This window comes from Marmota monax, unplaced genomic scaffold (genome assembly GCF_021218885.2).
Source record: "Marmota monax isolate L192 unplaced genomic scaffold, Marmota_monax_Labrador192_F-V1.1 WCK01_AAM20220418_F8-fsc00254, whole genome shotgun sequence".
NCBI classification, from domain to species: Eukaryota; Metazoa; Chordata; class Mammalia; order Rodentia; family Sciuridae; genus Marmota; species Marmota monax.
The window spans coordinates 345,638-365,714 of NW_026694584.1; the positions used below are offsets into that span (position 1 = coordinate 345,638).

The 20,077-nt window shown below is 51.9% G+C and overlaps 1 protein-coding gene and 1 long non-coding RNA gene across 3 annotated transcripts in view; one reads left to right on the forward strand and one right to left on the reverse strand.

Annotated features, from left to right (window-relative positions):
• Window positions 1–17,135: 17,135 nt before the first annotated feature.
• On the reverse strand, window positions 17,136–19,772 carry LOC124077174 (uncharacterized). The gene is made up of 2 exons (XR_006846562.1): window positions 19,464–19,772; window positions 17,136–17,364 (listed from the first exon to the last, which is right to left on the reverse strand). It is a non-coding gene; the product is annotated as an uncharacterized LOC124077174 (long non-coding RNA).
• The window catches only part of Rab31 (RAB31, member RAS oncogene family), a 94,094-nt gene continuing 93,776 nt past the window's right edge, over window positions 19,760–20,077 (forward strand). Inside the window, exon 1 of one of the 2 annotated variants that reach the window (XM_046421413.2) lies at window positions 19,760–19,950. In XM_046421413.2, the coding sequence (XP_046277369.1) occupies window positions 19,912–19,950 (39 nt within the window). In that variant the 5' untranslated portion in view covers window positions 19,760–19,911. The remainder of the gene's footprint in view (window positions 19,951–20,077) is intronic. The other variant, XM_046421414.2, reaches the window with a different exon arrangement.

Genomic DNA, 20,077 nt, shown 5'->3' on the forward strand with positions numbered 1-20,077 from the left:
AGAGACCTAATGTGACTCACATATGTAGTCGTATTTATTTATTTTTATTTTTATTTTTGGTACTGGAGATTGAACTCATTGTACCACTGAGCTACATCTTCAGTATTTTTTTCTTTTATTTTCTTTCTTTTCTTTTTTTTTCTTTTAAACAAACAAACAAACAAACAAAAAACAACAAAAAAAACACAAACAAGGTCTTGGTAAATTACTGTGGTCTCTCTCAGTTGCCGAGACTGGCCTTGAACTTGTGATCCTCCTGCCTCAACCTCCTGAGTTGCTGGGCTTCCAGGCAGGTGCCACTGTGCCTGGCTAGCACTTAAGTAATTTAAAATGACATATTAGCTACTTCTGAAAAAGTGAAAAGAAACTGGTTAAAGTTATAATATACTTTTAAAACTCAATATATTCAAGATATTATCATTTCAACATGGAATCTGCTGTAACAGCTTCAATGTTCCCCACGGGTCTGTGTATGGAGGACTTGATACCCAGGGTGTCTCTGTTGGGAGGTCTGGAGGGAGGTCGTTGAGGCTGTGCCCTCTAAAGGGGTGTGGAACTCCAGTTTCTTCCTGTTCTTGCTTTTGTTTCCTGGCCATGAAGTGAGTTGTTTTCTCTGTCATGTGATCCCCACCATTGCCCTCTGGCATCCCTATGGCACCCAAAGCAAGGGTCCACCCTAGTCATTGACTAAATAAATCTTTTATAAGTTAATTAATCATCTCAGGTATTTTGTTATAGTATCAGAAATAATACAGAATAAATACAGAATAATACAGAATAAATACAGAATAATACAGAATAAATTAAAACTTCATGTGATATTTGCATCTTTTCCCCCTCTGTGGCACTGGGGAATCACATCTAGGGTCTCACTCATGCCAGGCAGGGACTCTACCACTGAGCTACAGCCCAGACCCTGCACCCTTCTTTTTTTCCACACTAAGTCCTCAGTGTCTGGGGAATTTACACCTATAGTGCACCTCAGTTGGGACCAGCTCCATCTACAGTGCTCAACAGCCACGTGTGACTGGCAGCTAGCAGACACCACAGTTCTAGGGGTTGGGATTTGACCAACAGGAAAATAAAATGCCGTAGCAAAATTATGGACATTTCTTTAGGGCAAGTGGGGTTCTATGGTAACTTTCACAGGAGAAGATATTGCACAGGAAGACGTGCATTCCTTGGTAAGGTGGGTTCTTTTAAGAAACATACACAAAGCTGGGACGATGACGGGGTTGCAATGACAGCACTCACTACTAGTTCAAAAACACCAGTTATGTCTGTCACCAGGGACCGTGGCAGGGCTGGGATCAGGAACACAGGAGCATTTCCCACCTCCCCGCGCGTTGCTGTGTCTGGAGGGACAGAAATTGATCAGAGCCACACAAACAGCTTGGCTGCAGAGCAAAGGTAGCCAGGGATGAGAGCAGAACCTGGTGCTTGATTTAGTGTGAAGTTTAGGGAAAAATTCCTGGGGGAGGATTTTGAGCTGAGATTCAGAAGATGTATAAGTGTTTACAGCCAAAGAGGGGGGCACATCCGAGGAGAAAGAAGGGTAAGTAAAGGCAGCGGGAAGCACGGCACACGCGAAGGATCTGAGGGAGACCCCCGGACCCGTGATCCAGAGACAGGTGCAGCCTGGGCAGAAGATGCAGGCAAGGGCCGAGCACCAGACAGGCTGCAGGTGTCGGCCTGGTCCCCTCTCTCTGGGGGAGGTCAAGCAGCACACTTGTGAGACCTTGGTGGCCCACATGACAGTGGTGGCCATAGAGATGGAGAGAAGCAGACAGCCTCAAGAAAGGCAGGAAGGTAAGAGAGACAGGGCTTTGGCAGAGGGAGAGGGATGGTTTCCACCATCACACTAGAACAAGCATAGGGAAGACCAGACATGGAGAAGAAGATCCCATAGGGGTTAGGGCCCAATGGACATCCTGGTGGGAATGTTGGGAGTGCACGGGTTAGTGTTTCACTCCTGGGACAAAACACCCAAGGCTGGACACTTTATAAATAAAAGAGGATCATTTAGCACACAGCATTGGAGGTTGAAAGTCGAAACAGTATGGCACTGGCTCTAGTGAAGGCCCCCTGGCTGTGTCACTTCCTGGCAGACGGCACTAAAGGGGAAGCTCAGGTGAGAGGGAGATCACAAGTTGTTAAGGAAGTCAGCCCAGGGGGACCGGCTCTCTCTTCTAAAACAACCCGTCTTGTGGGAACTAACTCAGGGTCCTGTGAGAGCTCCTTCATTCCTTCTGGGAGAACACCCAATGGCCTCACTGCTTCCCACTGAGTCGAGCCTCTTGAAGGGCCCCCACCTCCTACACCTACACATTGGATACTGAGCTCCAACACACAAAGCCCTGGTGGACAAGCCACATTGAACCATGGCAGGGAGGCAACTGGATATGAGGGTCTGGAGCTCAGAGGAGAGGTCGGACCTTGGCAGCCTTAGTTGGCACTGCATTCTGTGGGCCCCGGCCTCCTGGCTCCGGGGAGGCTGTGTCCAAGCACTTGCCCCCACTGGCCCAAGGCCTTCTCCCTCTGCCCCAGCATAGCCCCTTACCTCTCCTTCAGATTCCAGGGGGACTGTGGCTCCCTAGGGGGACTTCCCCAAGCTCCTGTGCAGTGGCCCTTGAAGTACAATTGCCTGACCTTTCTGGCATTGGGAGCTGTTGCCAAGAGCAGTTTTGCATTTATTGGAAACCTTATTTGATTGACAACTGTCTCTGTCACTAGAATGGAAGAACAGCTACAAATATTTCTTTCCTTTCCAAATAGACTTTATGTATAAAGAGCAATTTCAGGTTCACAGAAAAATTGAGCAGGAAGTCCAGGGAATTCCCATCTGCTCCTCCCTCCACCATACACACAACAGCCCCCACTCACACATCTGCTACCAGAGAGCTACATTTGTTACAGCCACACACACCGTTGTCACCCACCGTCTGTGTGGTGAGCTTGCACAGATGCATGATGACATCGGAACATGCATTGTCACATTGTGCAGAGTAGTTTCAAGGCCCCCGAGCCTCCTGTGCTCTGCCCAGTCACCCTTCTCTCTCTCCGGATGTGTGGTAACCGGCCATTTTCCAAACGTCCCCATAGTTCTGCCTCTTCCAGATGCCATACAGGGGGCCTCCTGTAGGAGGCACCCTTTCCGACTGGCTTTTTCTGCTGAGAAGTGAGTGTTTAAGTTTCCTGCAGGTCTTCGTGACTTGGCGGGGGTCTTCTGCCATGTGGAACGTGCACTGCTGGCTTCCTTGCTGCCGAGTTAAGGGTTCATTGTGTTTCTCCCCATATTTTTGCTTACTCTGGGCCCGGGGTCCTGGAGCATGCGATCAGGAACCCGTCACTGCTGACTCAGTGGACAAAGCAGAAGCACAGTGGCCGATCACTGAGCTGTGGAAAGACCTCAGTGATCTACAGGAAGCGTGTAGGGGTGCCCTGAGAGGCCACCAGGACCAAGATCCAGGGACCCCGCCGTTAAGGGTTGGGGAGAAGAAACTATCAACGGCCACTGAACCTGGGGGACAAGGCCCAACCTCATCCGAGATGTGCAGATGGAAGTCACCACAGGTGTCACTGCACACCCACAGGGTGCCAGGGTCTCAAGGGACAGACTGCGCTCAGGGTGGGGGGACGCAGAACTGTGGGAACACTCGTCCCCTCAGTGTGCAGCAGGGAAGGTCTGCAGGCCACAGCAAGAGCTGGGGAGAACCAAGCAGCGGGGGTTCACTCCTAGACGTGGATATTTGAGTCACCATTCCATAGCAACCTGTCACACATTTTGAATGCTGGTGCTTTAGCCTGGAGCCTGACACATCATCAGGAGGACACTTGGTGGACGTGGAAGGGTAAAAACATTCTGGAAAAGCTTTAGGATCGTGGTGGTGGCTAGCACCTGGGCCCAGCCGTGCTCTGTTGCCCTTCTTACCAAGGTGAGTGTGGCTCTCCGAGAGGTGATTGCAACATGCAAAGGAAATGGCTCCTGGGTCTGAACTCTTACTCAAGGTTCATCACAGCTGGGCGTAGGTGGTGCTGAGAAACGCCACGGTGGTCCCCAGCCCGAAACAGGGAGGAAGTGGAATGCTGTCCCTTGGAGCTGGCCAGCTTCTCATAAGCTCTCCCCACTCCCTGGACAGAGGCCCTGGGTGGACCTGCGTTGAATCGCCCCGTCACACCCTGGAGGAAGGAACTCAGTGGAGCAGAGGGAAGCCAGAGTTCTAGTCACAAGGAGCTGCCTCCTCCCGTTTCTCAGAGTGACCTGCCAGGGACCACACCCTCTGAACGTCGTTCTCTTCATCTAACCATGTGGAGCATCCTGGCTTTGCTGGCCAGGGCGACGACCTCACATATTTGAAAGCACCGGCCACGTGGTAGACGTCAACAAAATTCTTGTCCCTTTTATCCTAACGGAGAAGTGAGGAAAAAACAAAATACGATACAATGTGTATTTTTTCAATGATATTTCTGTTACTAGAGTTGGTGAAGATGGAGTATGTGCAGTGGCCCAGGCTAGTGATGAGTGACCTGACAGCGGGGACCTGACACTGCTCTCCAGAGGTGGCCTGAGTGTGGGTCCCGGCTGGGCAGCGAGAGGTGAATCTGAAGCTTCATGGCATCAGCGTCAGGTCGTCCATTAGGTCCAGAGGGCAGGAGGCCCTTCCGACGGGAGACCTAGTGGTCATCATCCCAACCAAATTGGCTTCCCCTGTGTGTCAGCTGTTGTATGATGGTGACCAAATTATCTGGCAAGAACAGCTCCGAGAGGAAAGCTTTCCTGGGCCTCATGGCTTCGGAGGTTCCTGGTGGCCTGAGCTGAGCAGCTGTCCTCTGCTGGGCCCCTCCACCATGCTGTGCTGCCTCAGCCCAGAGCAGCGGCATCGCCCTTCTAGCGACCTTGCCAGAACGTCAAGCCCGAGTCTCTGCGGAGGAGACACCAGGCAAACCACGCTGCGGAGCCCTCTTGGGGCAAACTGTTTCAGAGTCTCAGATGATCCCACGAGGCCCAGGCCATCCTGGATGAAAGACAGTCAGAGACGTCGGCCAGGTGCAACCGTGCTCTGTGACTGCTGACCGCGTCTGGGCTCCACTGAGACAGCCAAGCAATTCTCAAGGCCAATACGGACCCTGCTCTGCCGAAGTGACCCAAAAGCGTCAGTGCTGAGGGTCTGAGTGGTACTGCTGGTGGGAGCCCTTGGGCACATGCTGGAGAACTGGGGGTAAACTGTGGTCAGAACTCTGCTTTCAGGTGGTTCTGACAAAAATGCATGCAGGTGTTTCATGTAAAAAAATACATATAATATATACACACTGAGAGAGAGAGTGAGAGAAAAGGAGGAAGGGGGAACGAGAGAGAAAGAGAGGGAGCAAATCATTATCTGGTGGTGAATGTGTGTCTGTGGGGTACTTTCTATTCTTTCAGCTCTTCCATAGCTCAGAAATTTTTTGAGATAAAATATTTGGGGCAGCTGGGTGTGTGGTGGTGCACACCTGTAATCCCAGTAGCTGGGGAGGCTGAGGCAGGAGAATCGTAGGTTCAAAGCCAGGCTCAGCAACTTAGTGAGGCACTTAGCAACTCAGTGAGACCCTGTCTCTAAATAAAATATAAAAATGGCTGGGGAGGGTGCTCACTGATTAAGCACCCCTGGGTTCAATCCCTGGCACCAAAAAAACAATTGTGCAAACCTGCAGCATGACCTCCAGTACCATCCCCCCTCCCAGTTCCATCCCCCCTCCAGGGACATTGCCCTCTGGCAGCAGCCCCTTGGCAACACCACCAGCACTGGTCAGCAGATTTCTGTGTGTCCACATGAGGTTGAAGGTGGTACAAAGTTTGTCACAAAGGAAGCCTTGGAGCCGGTGGCCTCTCATCTGGATCAGACCCCTGGATTTCGTGCACCTTTCCCCAGTGTGGGAATCGGAACTGGACGGAGAGTCATGGTCTCCAGTGACAACTGACATAGAGATTTCATCTGCTGTCTGTCTTACATAATTTAAAATGTCATTTTTACCTCAAAGAAGAAGGCAATTTATTATCTCAGGGTAAAGTTTTTTTTTAAAATGGACTCTATTCTGTCATGTGAACACAAGGCCTCTCTCCCACCTCCCTCCTCCATGAATGTAAATATTTACAGTGTATGACATATTTGGAAATGTGTGTGTGTGTGTGTGTGTGTGTGTGTGTATACATATATTGGAATGGTGAAATCGACCTAATTAACATACACAAGATTGCACAGACAGTTTTTGTTGTAAGAGCATTTAAAATCTACTCAGCAGGGCTGGGCATGGGGTCCTGGGTTCCATCCTCACCACTACCCCCCCAACACACACGCACGCGGCATCCTCAGCAGTTTTTGAGCACACGCCTTGCTGTTAAGGACGGTCACATGGACAGCTCATCTCAAGCACCTTGTTCTTGTACCGTGGTGAACAAAGAAGGTGGTGGCAGCTAAGGATGAGCACCGGGACCCACCACAGGGCAAATGCCCCCAGGGTGGCCACGGGCCTCAGCTTGAGCCTCCAGGGAGAAAGAGCTAAATCCCTACTTTAGGATCCCGGTGCTCTGTCATGGGCACCCCTGGATGGTGCTTTGTTTTTTGGAGCACATCAGGACGTGTGGCCCCTCAAATGAGGTGAGGTGTGAATAGAGGAAGGAGTGAGGGGGCCAGCCCTCCCCTCCTGTCCGAAGCTTCTCAGTGCTGGCAGGTGCCCCCACGTCTTCCCTAATCGTCTCCGGGTCTAACCACCTCTCCCGCGTCCTGCCCAAGCTCCCGGACGGCCACTGGATTTGTTCAGTATTTCTCCAGCCACCCCTGGGTGCTGGGCTGGTGCCAGGCTGGCGCTCCTGGGCCCCTGCTCTGAACAGCAGCCTGCATGAGTTACAGGGACGGAGGTTCCTCAGCTCGCCACTCTGGTCCCAGGTTGCAGGGCTGGGTCTGGTGGTGGCCTTCTCATGACAGTCCCAAGGCCGTGCTCACGTGGACAGAGGCAGGGAGCATGCCAATGTCTTCAGATAGCTCCCTCCACTTATTAGGCCACCAGGATTTGGTCATGGGGGTCCCTCCTGTGACCATTCCCAATCAGTCCCAGAGGCCCCACTTCTGGACTTCTCACCTCATGGTGGGGGCCAAATCCCACCGTGTGAGAGCTGGGCAGGCACAGCCCTGCCCAGACCACAGCACCGTTGAGGCCCCGTCCTGTGTGGCAACCTGCAGGAAGGAAATGTGTCAGCAGTTCCTGGAGAGTTCCGAGGGTCCAGGGGGAGGATGTGGCTGCTCTCACGGGAGCGGGGACCAGGCCTGCAGGGTTGCCAGGAATGACCACTGTCATCCCCTGAGCAGTGGTCAAGTCTGTCCCTCTCTACCAGTTGGCTTCCACCTGCCACCTGTGGCTGACCCCCAGCATCTGATTCCACTGAAGTCCAAAGCTCAGGTACACTAAGTGGAACCCAGGCCATACTCCTGCAAGACTTCTGCTGGTCTCTCTCGAGCCAGACCTCTCCTCATGTCCACCTGAGGCCACAATAATGGTGGCTGCAGAGTTGGTGGCCTGATCCACAGCTGCCCCTCGCCCTCTTCTTGGTGGAAGGAGCACATGCATCAGGGAAAGGGTCTCAGTGGGTCTTTCTACAGAGGCGTCTGCCAGAGGGTGCTTGTACCTATGACACTACAAATCCAGTAACAGAGATAAAGGGGAAAGGGGTCACCCTTCGGATGAACTCCTCTGAGGGCACCAGTTAGCCCAACCGGTGCCTGTAAAGATCCAAATTCTCCCAGCTGTGGCCGGAGGGAGGACTCTGCTCCTTCCTCTCCTGCCCCTCCTCCTCCCTCTCATCCCCTTCCTCTGTTCACTGATCTCTTTTCTATTTTCATGGGGATCTCTCCTCCTTCCCCCTGATTCTGAGAAAACCTTCAGCCCTTGACTTTCTAAGTCTGGCCTATTTCACTTAGTTCCATCCATTTACCAGCAAATGCCACACACAGTTTCATTCTTCTTTATGGGTGAGTAGAATTCCATTGTCTATCTATACCCCATTTTCTTGATCCTTTTGTCTGTCAATGGGCACTTGGCCACTGTGAACTGCGCAGCTGTGAACATGGGTGTGGCTACACGTTTCCCAAAAGAAAAGGTGTATTCATTCCACCAAGCAGGAGAGCCATGCCCTCAAATGGTAGACTCAGATGCACCCAGTGCCAGAGAAAGCCTGGGCCATCTCTTCCTCCCTAGATTTCCGGATGCATTGCTCTGGGAGGTACCAGCAAGGGCCAGGCCACCCCAGGGAGTGGGAGACCGCCTCAGCCTCCTCTTGCCCAACTTCCTCCTCAGCATTTGGAGGAAGTCAATGGTGCAGCCAAAGTCTAACCATGCAGACAGGACTACCCCAGGGGGAAGCAGGGAAGTCCTCTCAGGCAGGCAGGAGAGTGTCTGTGGGCAGCAAGTGCAGGGAGAAGGCAGGGAGGGCCCAGGAAGAAGTCTGCAAATGACACGTGAGGACCACTCGGGTTGAGACCAGTGTTCTCAGACGTCACTGTAGAGCATCACCAGACGGTGCGTCCAACCACACACGCTGGTTTCTAGGTCAGTGGTCTGGGTAGGAGCTTGAGAACTTGGATTTAAAGCAATCTTCCACATAATACTTGTGTTGCTAGTGCAAGGATATGCTTTGAGAACCACTGCTTTGGAGACTGGGTGATTTGGGACTTCAACAAAGGTACAGAGGTAAAAAAGTAGAATAAGTTGGTGCAGGCAAGAGGGTAGGTACAAGTTCATAGAACACTTTATTTGGATAGACAATGGAAAGCCATACAAGGTTTGTGAGCAGAAGAATGGAATTTAAAAATGTAACCCATGCTGGGCACAGTGGTGCATGCTGTAATCCCAGCAGCTCTTGAGGCTGAGACAGGAGGATGGCAAATTCAAAATCAGCCTCAGCAGCTTAGCGAGGCCCCATGTAACTGAGCAAGGCCCTCTCACTCAATAAAATATAAAAAAGGAGTGGGGATGTGGATCAGTGGTTAAGCACCTCTGGGCTCAATCCTCAGGAGCAAAAAAAAAAAAAAAAAAAAACACATGAACAGGAAGCAAGTGCTGGTATGTGCCTCACCCTGGGTGAAACTGGAGTCATTATGCTAACTGAGAGAAGCTAGACACAAAAGGCCACACATCATATGATTCCATTTATGTGGAATACCTAGAGTCAGCAACCCACAGAGAGAGAGAGCAGACTCGTGGCTGCCAGGGGCTGGAGGGGGCGGGGAGCGACCGCACACGGTATGAAGTTTCCTTTTCGGGTGATGAAAATGTTCTGGAACTCGATGGGGATTATAATTGCACAACTCTGAGTGCGTGCGGTGTCACCCTGTTGTGTGCCTTTGAGTGCAATAAAAGAAACATCCTTTACAACGTTTGTTTATAGCACAGGGGACACACCTGCGTGCCCTCCCTGCTGGGAGACAGGTGGAGCATGCCCACAGCCCTGTGGGGTTTATATGCAGAAAAATGAGCAGAGATGTCTTATGTAACAAATGTTAGTTCTCCTCTCTCTGTTGGATTGTAAAAATAATATGAGTTCCTTCCTACCAGACTTCTTAATTTTCAACCAGTTACCAGATATTACTTATATAATTATGAAAAATGTTTTAAAACAGCCAGGAAAAGGAGTGAACCAATTTTGGTGCAATAACTTCACCAAACGTAACGGAGCGCTGGGCTGGGCTGGGGCTCAGTGGGAGAGCGCTTGCCTAACATGTGTGAGGCCCTGGGTCCGATCCTCAGCACCACCAAAAATAAATAAATAAGATAAAGGTCTTGTGTCCAACTACAACTAAATATATATATATATATATATATATATATATATATATATATATATATATATATATATATATTAAAAGAGAGAGGAAAAAAAGGGTAATCAAGCCTGCGCATGGGACCGGACTGTGATAGACCTGGGGACCTGAGGGGGGGACAGGGTGGCAGTGCCGGGTGGCTCTCGGGTTCCAGCCTTTCCTGCTCATTTCCCTTGGCTTTCTTATTTTGTCCCTGGTCAGCTCCTCCCAGGGATCCTGTTTGTTCTGCCATTCGTTCCAACTGAGCGTCTGCTCTGTGCTCCGGGGCAGCTCCGGGTATTGGGACCCACGGCCCTGGGGCTCTGGCTGTGGGCTGGTTAATGCCAGGCTCTGTATTCCCTCCCTCCTTCAACTTCTGGACACATCTGTTCTCCACTCCCGGCCTGGGCTGCAGCCCCCCATCTCTGTTCTCCACTCCTGGCCTGGGCTGCGGCCCCCCATCTCTGTTCTCCACTCCTGGCCTGGGCTGCGGCCCCCCATCTCTGTTCTCCACTCCTGGCCTGGGCTGTGGCCCCGTCTCTGTTCTCCTAGATGATGAGGAAGCCGTGCTTTTCGTTTTCTTTCTCTGGATCCTGACCCTGAGGTGGCTAGGTGCTGCCGTCCAGCCAGGACAGGCACCCTGACAGTGGGATCAGGGAAACCCTGCCATGGCAGGTCCCCCAGGGTCCCCAGCCCCTACTCTTTGGCCTGCTGTGCCAGTCCCTCAGCTCTTACCTCTGCTTCCCGGCCAGTTCTGCTGCCTCTTGGTCACTAGCGTAAACCTCAAGGGCACATCTTCTCTGCTTTTTATTTGGATCCATCATCCCCAGCTTCTCGATTTTTCTGTCACGACTGCCTTCTCCTTGCAACATGAATGTGACCCAAATCGTCCTCCTGAGCTCCCATTGTGACCACAGCAACAGGAGGCTGGGAGACAGACCACCTCCTGACAGGGCTGTGGCCACAGGCGGCTCTGACTGGCTCCTGAGGCCGGGGCTGCTGGTGGACCTTTGCCTCGCTATCCTGACACACAGAGGTGCCTGGTAGACCACGCTGTGTGCACACAGGGTAGTGGACGCAGTGCAAAGGGAGAATGATTTGAATAGTGTTCAGTTGGGGTTCTGCAGAGAAACCCAAGTCAGTAGGAGGTGGAGGGTCAGGTTGGGTTTAGAATAACGGAGGTTGGCAGGCCAGAGGCCCAGGGAAGAACCAGGGATTCATCCTGAGTCTGAGGGTTGCCCCACCACAGGATTCTCTTGGGGAAGGTCCGCCTTTTTCTCCTGAGGCAGTCAACAGATTGCATGGGGCCCACACTTCATGCAGAGTGTCTGCTCTAATCAGAGTCTGCTCATATCAATGCAGATCTCAGCTAAACCCTTTTCAGAAATGTCTAGAATGATGTTTGACCACATATCTATTTACTGTGGCCTCACCAAGTTCATACATGCAATTAACTATCGCACATAGTACGGCTGGACTGTTTTCTCTTTAGGGCTGTTAAGAACTCTGGGGCATTGAGAATACATAGTTGAGTGGGAAATGTGGTTCACAACATGGCCTCTTGACGTTGGTGAATATTTATTACTTTTACTCTTCAGGAGATATTCCTCCCCGCTGCTGAAACACCGGGGCGTTAGGGGGGCTCTTCTGCCTCCCTGATGCCAGCCCGTCTGCTCACTCTCTGCGGCCGGCTCTAGTATCCCATCTCCCACCCTGCTCAGCACTTTTACCTGCATTTTCCTGTCATCATATCAATCTAAGAATGAACTAAAGTTAGATACCACGGTGGGTAGCTGTTCCCATGCCTCTTGGATCTCTAGGCTTGAACCCTGGCTGTGGCCCATCAAGGGTGACCTTTGAAGGGACTCTGTCTCAGTTTTAAGGGGAATAGCACCTGCCACTAGGCTGGGAGAGAAGAGAGAACAGCAACCTCCTGATGCAAGACACTGGCAGGGTGGGTACTGGCCAGTAGTAAGGTTCAGTGCATGCAGCTCTCAGTGTGGCCACAATCGAGGCTCAGTGTATGTGAGCACTTAGTGTGGCCACAATTGAGGCCCAGTGCATACAGCTCTCAGTGTGGCCACAATTGAGGCTCAGTGTGTGCAGCTCTTAGTGTGGCCACAATTGAGGGTCAGTGCATACAGCTCTTAGTGTGGCCAGCAGCAAGTCTCAATGCATACAGCTCTTAGTGTGGCCACAATTGAGGCTCAAGTGCATACAGCTCTCAGTGTGGCCACAATTGGGGCTCAGTGTGTGTGAGCTCCTAGTGTGGCCACAATTGAGGCTCAGTGCATACAGTTCTTAGTGTGGCCACCATTGGGGCTCAGCGTGTGCAGCTCCTAGTGTGGCTACCACTGGAGCTCAGTGTGTGCAGCTCCTGGTGTGGCCACCATTGGGGCTCAGTGTGTGCAGCTCCTAGTGTGGCCAGGAGTTCTTCCTCCCAGATGTTCATCTCCAGGAGAAGGGTCCCCAGTTGTCCTTCCTTCCCCTTCTTTTCCTCTACAGGGAAGCTGAGAGCTTTCAGAGTCTTTATCCCTCCGAACCCCTAGAATTAAACTTGTAAAGATGAGTATAAATTTGCTCAAGGAGGAAAAAAATAAAATAAAGATCATATTAGAGAAAAGACGTGTGAAGGCAGCCACATGGCAGAGCAAGGCTGTGAGGATATTCAGTAGAGAGAGAAAGTGTGGCTCTGACCGGCCAGGTGACCCTGTGAGTGGGGGACCCGTACTCCCCTCCCGGTCCCCTTCGCCTGGAGCTTTAGGTTTCATGGCTTGGCCCCTTTATGAGTGGAAAGCCCTGACTTGATGCTTCCTGTTTTTGCTTGGGTGTGGAATTGCACACGTCCTTCATGTGTGCAAGTCCTGCTTGTGAATGGCCTATTGTGGTCTGTTTGTTTTTTCCCAATGGATCTTAGTGGTTTTATAAAGATAATTTCTATTAGGTTTTCCTGAATAAGATCATGAACTGAGTCATATTTATGCCAACTATTCTCCCAGACTATGGTTTAAAGTTTGTGTCTGACGTTTCCTCCGTGAAGCAGGTGTTAATGGCCCCATCAGCTCTTCTTGTGATTTCTGGATATAAATGTGCATCTCCCTGCCCTCCACTCAGAGAACTAGAGCCAGGGCCCCTCCACATTGTCAGCATCCCACTTTTGAACACGCTGCAAGTAGAACCAAGGGAGCCCCCAGGCCTACTTGGAGCCGTCTGCAAACAGTGTCCTGCAGGTTTCTCCACACAGTGCAGCCAAACTTCAGCCTGCCTCACCCGAGTAGCTGAGTCTTGGCCAATCACAACCGTTCAGCTCAGATAGCCACCTTGCAACCAGCATAACTGTGTGTAGGTGGGGCAGGCACCAGGGAGTGGTCACTGGGGTGTGCCCTTGGGGATTACGTTTTTGTCCCTGCTCCTGGCTCCCATGTCTCTCCCTCTCTCCTTCCTGGATGCCATGGGCTGAGTAGCTTTCCCCCTCCATACCCTTCAGCCACCATCTTCTGCCTTATTTCAGGCCCGGAGCAAGGGAGTCTGTCCACCATGAGCTGAGGCCTCAAAAGCATGAGCCAAAATAAACTTGTTCCTCCCCAAGTTGTTCTTGTCAGGTGTTTTGGTCCCCGTGACTAACACAGATGGGATACCGCCTGATTTGTGAATCCCTAATAAAAGTCAATTATATCCTTAAACCAAATTTGTTAACATCTTGTTTTTAACAATAATAACCACAATGATAGGAACAAACTTTTCTCAAGAGTTCCAAGGTAGCTGGAGCCTTAGGGGAACTTGATTAACCATTAAATACTTGTCACTTGGAGATTCTTGGTGCAGCACAGTAGTTCGAGATTGTAAAAGGCACTTCACATTCAGGAGCCTTCGCATGAGGCGCTTGCTAGCCTGGGAGGCCTTGGGAATTCAGGCAGAGTTTGCATATGCAGGCACGCTCTCTCACACACTCGTACACTCTTACACAGATGCACATGCACTCTCACACATATACCCCCACACTTTTGCACGCTCACACTATTGCCCACTCTTATGCAATGCTTCTATACACACAAACACACACACACACATTCTCACTGCCCCTCCAGCGTGTGTCAGAGAGGCTCTGTCTCTGGCCACTTGTCATCCTGAAGGCTTGTTCTCCATGTGGGGCTGGTTTTGATTGCATTCACGTTTCTTGGATTCTGGAAGCTACACTCACTTCCTTAATGAAGAGTAACAAAAATGAAGCAAGGACATGGAGACTCTGACGTCTGGCTGCACGGTATAACTGCCTGACTGTCTGCGCTTCCTCTGTGGGCTGCAGGCCAGCGGTGTCCTCTTTCTCACCTGGTTCTGTGCCAGTGTCTAGCACAGTTGGCACCTGCTCTTTGCTGAATAGTAGCGGGACCATGAAGAGCAGAGGTTCCTCACAGACATCTGTTGCCAGTGAGAAAATTAAGTTAGCTTTAAGTTTGATGCTAAATAATGCTAAAGCATGACAAATATGAAATATGACCTCTCAAGAAAACAAATCCTCCATAGTATTACTCTGATAAATTGCAAAAGTTCCACGACTAAATAAGATAATGGCTGGGAATGTAACCCAGGGGTGCTCTACCACTGAGCTACATTCCCAGCCATTATCTTATTTATTTATTTTTTTGAAACAAGGTCTTGCTAAGTTGCCCAGGCTGGCCTTGAACTTGCTGTCCTCCTCCCTCAGATTCCCACGATGGGTGTGAGCCACCCATCTGGCTAGCTTTCAGTCTTATGAGGGGGTGTGTTAACAGACATTCCAGAAATTTAGGAGTTCAAAAGTGGGCCAGCCTTCAAGGCTACCGAATTGAGATAACATACCTAGAGACAGAGGTTGGAAAGTCAGCGCGGCCTTCAAAGACCGTGTGGTCAGCAGAGACACTAAGAAGCTGGGCCAGGAAGATAAGGTCACGGAGACTGGACAATTGTCCTCCCTGTTCTGAGAATCATGTCAGGGACTCTCCCAGATGATAGGGGGCATATCCAGCTGGTGAGAGGCCAGTGCGTGGCCAGGATAGCCACCCAAATAACCTAAGTTCTCTTTATCAGCATAGTAGAAAGCTCACCATGAGACACTCAGGTTGATGGTGAGCCAAGCATCACGATGAGGGGCGTGAGGAAGAGTGTGGCCAACTCAAACCCCAACTCTCCCTGCAATGGCGTGGAGACAGTCCCCCACCCCATGGCACAGATCTATGAGCTGTGCACCCTGGTCCTATCTGAGGGGGCCTGGGGCTCCTGTCCCTGGGTGGTCTCATACATGTGAGGATCCCAGCTGAGTCTTGTCCGCCCCACTTGTGCCTTTACCTTATTCTTCTGGTAGAGCGCACAGGAACCTGCCGGGGTGTCAGGACCAGCTGGTTGTGTGTGACCACTGCTTTTGGGAAGCGGTCAAGACTGAATCAACCCATCCCCCCTTCCATGGGCAGTGCTAATTCAGATTTCTTATTTTATTTTTCTTAACCCAATGCTTTCAGTTTAATCAGGGATTTGAAGACAGCGAGGCGGCGTGCAGAGGTGTCTGCGGAGGCCCCTTGGAGGAGGCTGGCACAGGCTGTGCAGTGGTAGGTCATTGCGCAGGATAGGTCATCGATGGCCTAAGACACAAACCCCAGGAAGGTGCAGCAGGAAAAGTTCGCACTAGCACCTGGCACCGATTCTCTGTGAGACACAGCCAGGTCTCCTTGTCTTGCATGGGGATGGCCCACGTGTCCTAGAACTGAGCCCATGTGGCATCCTCCTACCTCCCAGCCCTCCTCTGCCTGGGGTTCCCTGGGACACTCCTCTGCCACAGGTGGAGGCTCCACAGTCCCCCGGCTGCCCAGCTCTCTCTCCTGTCCCAAGACTGTGGGAAAACTGGGGGTTTGCGCACCTTGGCCTTTCTTTTCCTTATTTATCTATTTTCGGTGCCAGGGATGGAAGCCAGGGCGTGGGCGTGCTGGGCACGCACTGTACCACTGGGCTGCACACCAGCCTGTGCTTTGACCCTGGACGGGATCCAGCTCCTCAAGGTTTGTTGAGAGAGCTTGAGTCACAAATAAGATTAGGTAGCACCTGCTGGTTAGAAAGTTTCTGAGCTGAAGAGGCAGGAAAGGAAAAGAAGGAGGGAAGGCAGGAGGGTGGGAGTGAGCCAGAGAGAGCAGGGACAGGCATTAGTATCTGACACTGAGGAACAACAATTCCATGCGAAAGACCTGAAAATAAAGTTTCTCATCCAATTCATGTTTTTTCCTTAATCAGCCCTTGAGCAGACCAGACGCTCACCCCTGGCAGACAGGGACTGTCCTGTGCCCCAGGGAACCAAGACCTATCTGTATTGCTCGTGCTGTTTCACACGCAGGACCCACTTTGTGTCCCTATCACTTTCTCAGAACCTATTGGCTACAGACTTCCCTGGGGTCTACAGAGCACACACATTCCCACTGGCTCCTGAGCATGTTCTGTGGATGCCATTAAACATTCCCCGCAACCACCTGGGCCTGCTGAGTGGCTCCGCCATGGTGAGAGATCTGAGTGTCTGCCACCCCTTTAATCTTAAAGTCAATGCGATTACACTCCCTTTGCCCCATACAGGTGACTTTTTGTTGTTCTGATGTTTTTATGTGTATGTATATGTGCACAGTCAGGCTTTTGTCATTGCTATGGTCCCCCAAATAATTTCTTGAATCAAAATAGCATGATCAGTTTTATGACTGTTACTGTCTTTTGTCAGTTTTTAAAGAAAGAACCAGAGTAAGTTTCTCCACGGGAGTTACACTAAGCACTTGTTGATGAATTACTCTTTTCTGTTGGAAGAAACTCCCATACAGATTCTTCCGATATTGAAGCATCTTCTAAGGGTGGGGAGTTCTCCAGCCTCAACGATGCTATCATGTGGGCAGCCCAGATGTGAAGATGACTCAAAGGTCCCCCAGACACTAGAGGTCCACAGAGCATCGTCTTGTTGGAACAGCATGAAATGGCTGAAGATCCTGTCTAACAAGTCCTGGGTGAGAGGCTGAGACAGGAGGATCGCAAATTTGAGGACAGTCTCAGCAACTGAGTGAGGCCCTAAGCAGCTTAGTCAGACTCTGTCTCAAAAAAAAAAAAAAAAAGAGCTGAGGATATAGCCCCTAGGTTAAATCCCTAGTACAAAAAAAGAAAAAAGAAAAAAATCCTATGTGAGTTGCAGACAGAAGGGAAAAGGGTTCATTTCTAGTCATTTAAAACAAATTTCTAGTCATTTTAGACCTTGTCAATTCAGAGAGATGACTCTTGGTTAACTCCTTATATAGACAGATCACTACATTTGTGGGTATGTTAGCCCTGATTTGTTGCTAATTACTTTATTTGAGTTCAGGCTGAGTGAGTTATAAGAGTGGATACGGGGCCTGGGAGGACTTTATCAGGAGGTGAAATCTGAGCGGGGCTTGAAGAACCACAGGCTTCACCAGGTGCATGGAGAGGCTAGTTTGGAGAGGCTGAGGAGCTTGGGTGTCATCCTGTAGGTGGTACAGCGTCTTGGGAGATGATGAAACTGCAAAAAGTGGAAGTCGGAATTGGTGTTTGTAAGAAAAATTTGCATGTTTTATTTTTGATTTGGTAAATTGTCAGTTATGTACCACTGGATTTTTATTCCTGCTTAAGTTATGTCAGAATCTCTTCATATTTGCAGAAAATTCCAGAGGATAGGCTGGATATTGTGGTTTGGATGTGGCTTGAGTGTGTCCCCCAGACGTTCATGTGGTCCTTAGTGTGGTAGTATAGAGACATGGTGGACCTTTTAAGAGGTGGGGCACAATGGGAGGTCCCTAGGTCATTGGGGGTGTGTCCTCCAAAGAGACTAGGTGATTCTCAGCACCTGAGCTCAAGAGTCCTGACCCCTGAAATGCTTCCTGGCTTCTCTACCGAGATCTCTTCCTCCTTCCTACATGAGCACTCACCATGAAGTCCTCTCCAGGGCTGACCAGAGCCTGCACCCAGCAGTTTGGGCTTTCAGCCTCCAAAACTGTTAGCTAAATAAACCTCTTCTCTTATAAAGTTAGCCTGCCTTAAATATTCTGCTAATAGTAATAAAAATCTGACAAATACAATCAGCCCTTGTACAGTAAACATAGAGAATAATAATAGAGAACATTTTGACTTTACAAAGTCCCAAGCCACCAGGACCTGTCACTCCTAAAACACATCTCCCACAGTCCTCATCCTCCCCTTGGTGCAGAGCATCGTGCATGACCAGGGGCTGATCCCAGGACCTGGTTTCTGTGGAGCCATGCTGCAGTCTCCAGGGTGGCCTGGCTGAGGGGATATAAACCCATGAGCATGGTCTGGTTGACAGAGTAGACAGCCCTTAGTAAAGCAGAGAGAAAGGCTTGATCATACCCAGGCACCAAGGGAGTGATTCTCAGTGGGACCGGGAGAGGGAAGTGATCATATCGGTCTATATAGGAGAACATCCCAGTACAGTCTACAAACTGTGCACCACTCAGACACCTAGGTGATTGGGGGGCCGGCAGAATGAGAGCAGCCAAGGATGAGGAAGCAGTAAGATTTCCTGCTCACTCCATCTGGGGTGGCCGTACCCTCTGCAACTGAATGACACAGATCCCCACTGGCTCCACATCTTCTGATGGAAACTACTCCCACCCCGGCTGGCCTGGCTTTGGGAAGTTGGCAGAAAAGTCAGCAGGACACTTTCTATATGAGGTTGAAGGCCGGCTGGCAGGCAGGACTGCGTGGGTGCCAGTGAGGCCTAGGAAGCCCTTGGCAGGTGTCTGGCAAGTGTGTAGCAGCTGCTCCCTGCCCCCCCGCCCCCCCCAAGGCAGGACAGTGAGGCATTGTGCCCAGGGCTGGGTAGTTCTGGGCTGGCCTCTCTTTCCACCCTGCCCACATAAAAGATTGTCTGTGCTTTGGCTACTGAATCAGGGGTGGAGAGCGATATAAGGGGGGTGTTGAATGGGACCTGTAACTTGTCTGTGGCTACTTTTGGAACATTTAGTCCCAATAAGTCACCTTCCACAAGCCTGCACTTCAGGGGAAGGAAGCTGTGGCTCTGGGAAATCACTTGCCATTGTCTGTCTGGGGTCCGTCTTGGTCCAGTGTTCTGGAACTGTTCTCCCTGGAGGGCTTGCTTTGGAAGTCCCCACCTTGTGGGGCTACTCGGGTGTGAGGTAGCTTGGGCCTGGCTTTCACAGGAGCAAAGCCAAAGAGACCAGGTGGGTGGTCTGCTGAGAAAGCACGCATGCCATCCATCGAAGGTCAGCAGAGAGGCCCAGGGTTTGGGATGGGGGACGAACTGTTAACATCGGGTTTAAAAGCAAACACACACATGTTCAGCCCGCAATGCCAGTGCACTGCCTGAGCCGGGGCTGGACATTCCCCTGGCGGGCAGGGAAGGCACTGGTCTGCGGAGCGCGGAGCGGCCTCCACTTCCCAGCGAGGACGGCTGGAGGGCAGGGAGCTCCCCTGTCCTCTGCAGGGTCCTCTGTCCCAGAAAGGGGGCTTCCTCTCCAGCGGCACCGGTTTGGGTTTGGAAGGAGAGACAGGCCACTGCTTCCAGAATCGTCCTCGGCCCGCGCGCAGACAGTGAAGGGGGCTGAGTGGAGGCTGCCTCGCGGTGGCCCCTTCCGTCCTCACCCCGTCTTCGCGGCCGTCCCTGTTCTCAGTGGCCTGGCTTCTGCGGAGCCCAGGGTCCTTCCTGGTGGCCTGCGCGTGGGCTCCAAGCCCGACTGCGGTGCGGGGCGTCGCGGTCCCGCCTGTGGTCCGTCTACCCGCCCGCGGCTGGGCAGCTCCGAGGGCCGGAGGGGCGCCAGGGTCTCCAGGGTCCCCAGGCCGGGCCGCGGGCGAGGCTGACGCCGGGCGTCGCAGGGAGTGGGCGGCCGGGGCTGGACCCGGCGCCGGGAGGAGCCGGCCGGGCCACGTGACCCGCCGCGGCGGCCCAGAAATAGCAGCGGCGGTTCCGCCCGCGGGTTGGCGCGAGCGCGGGCCGCGGCGGCTGGACGCAGCTGGACGCGGCTGGACACGGCTGGGCGCGGCGGCCCGGCCCGGGGGATGCTGCAGAGCCCCGGCCCGGCCCGGCCCGCACATGATGGCCATCCGGGAGCTCAAGGTGTGCCTTCTCGGGGTGAGTCCGCGCCCTGTCCCCGCCCTCGGCCACCCCGCGCCTGCTCCCCGGCCCACCCTGATCGGCGACCCCTCGGGCCGCCGCTCGCCGAGCCCCGGGGTCCCCGCGTCCCCCGGCCCAGGCTTCC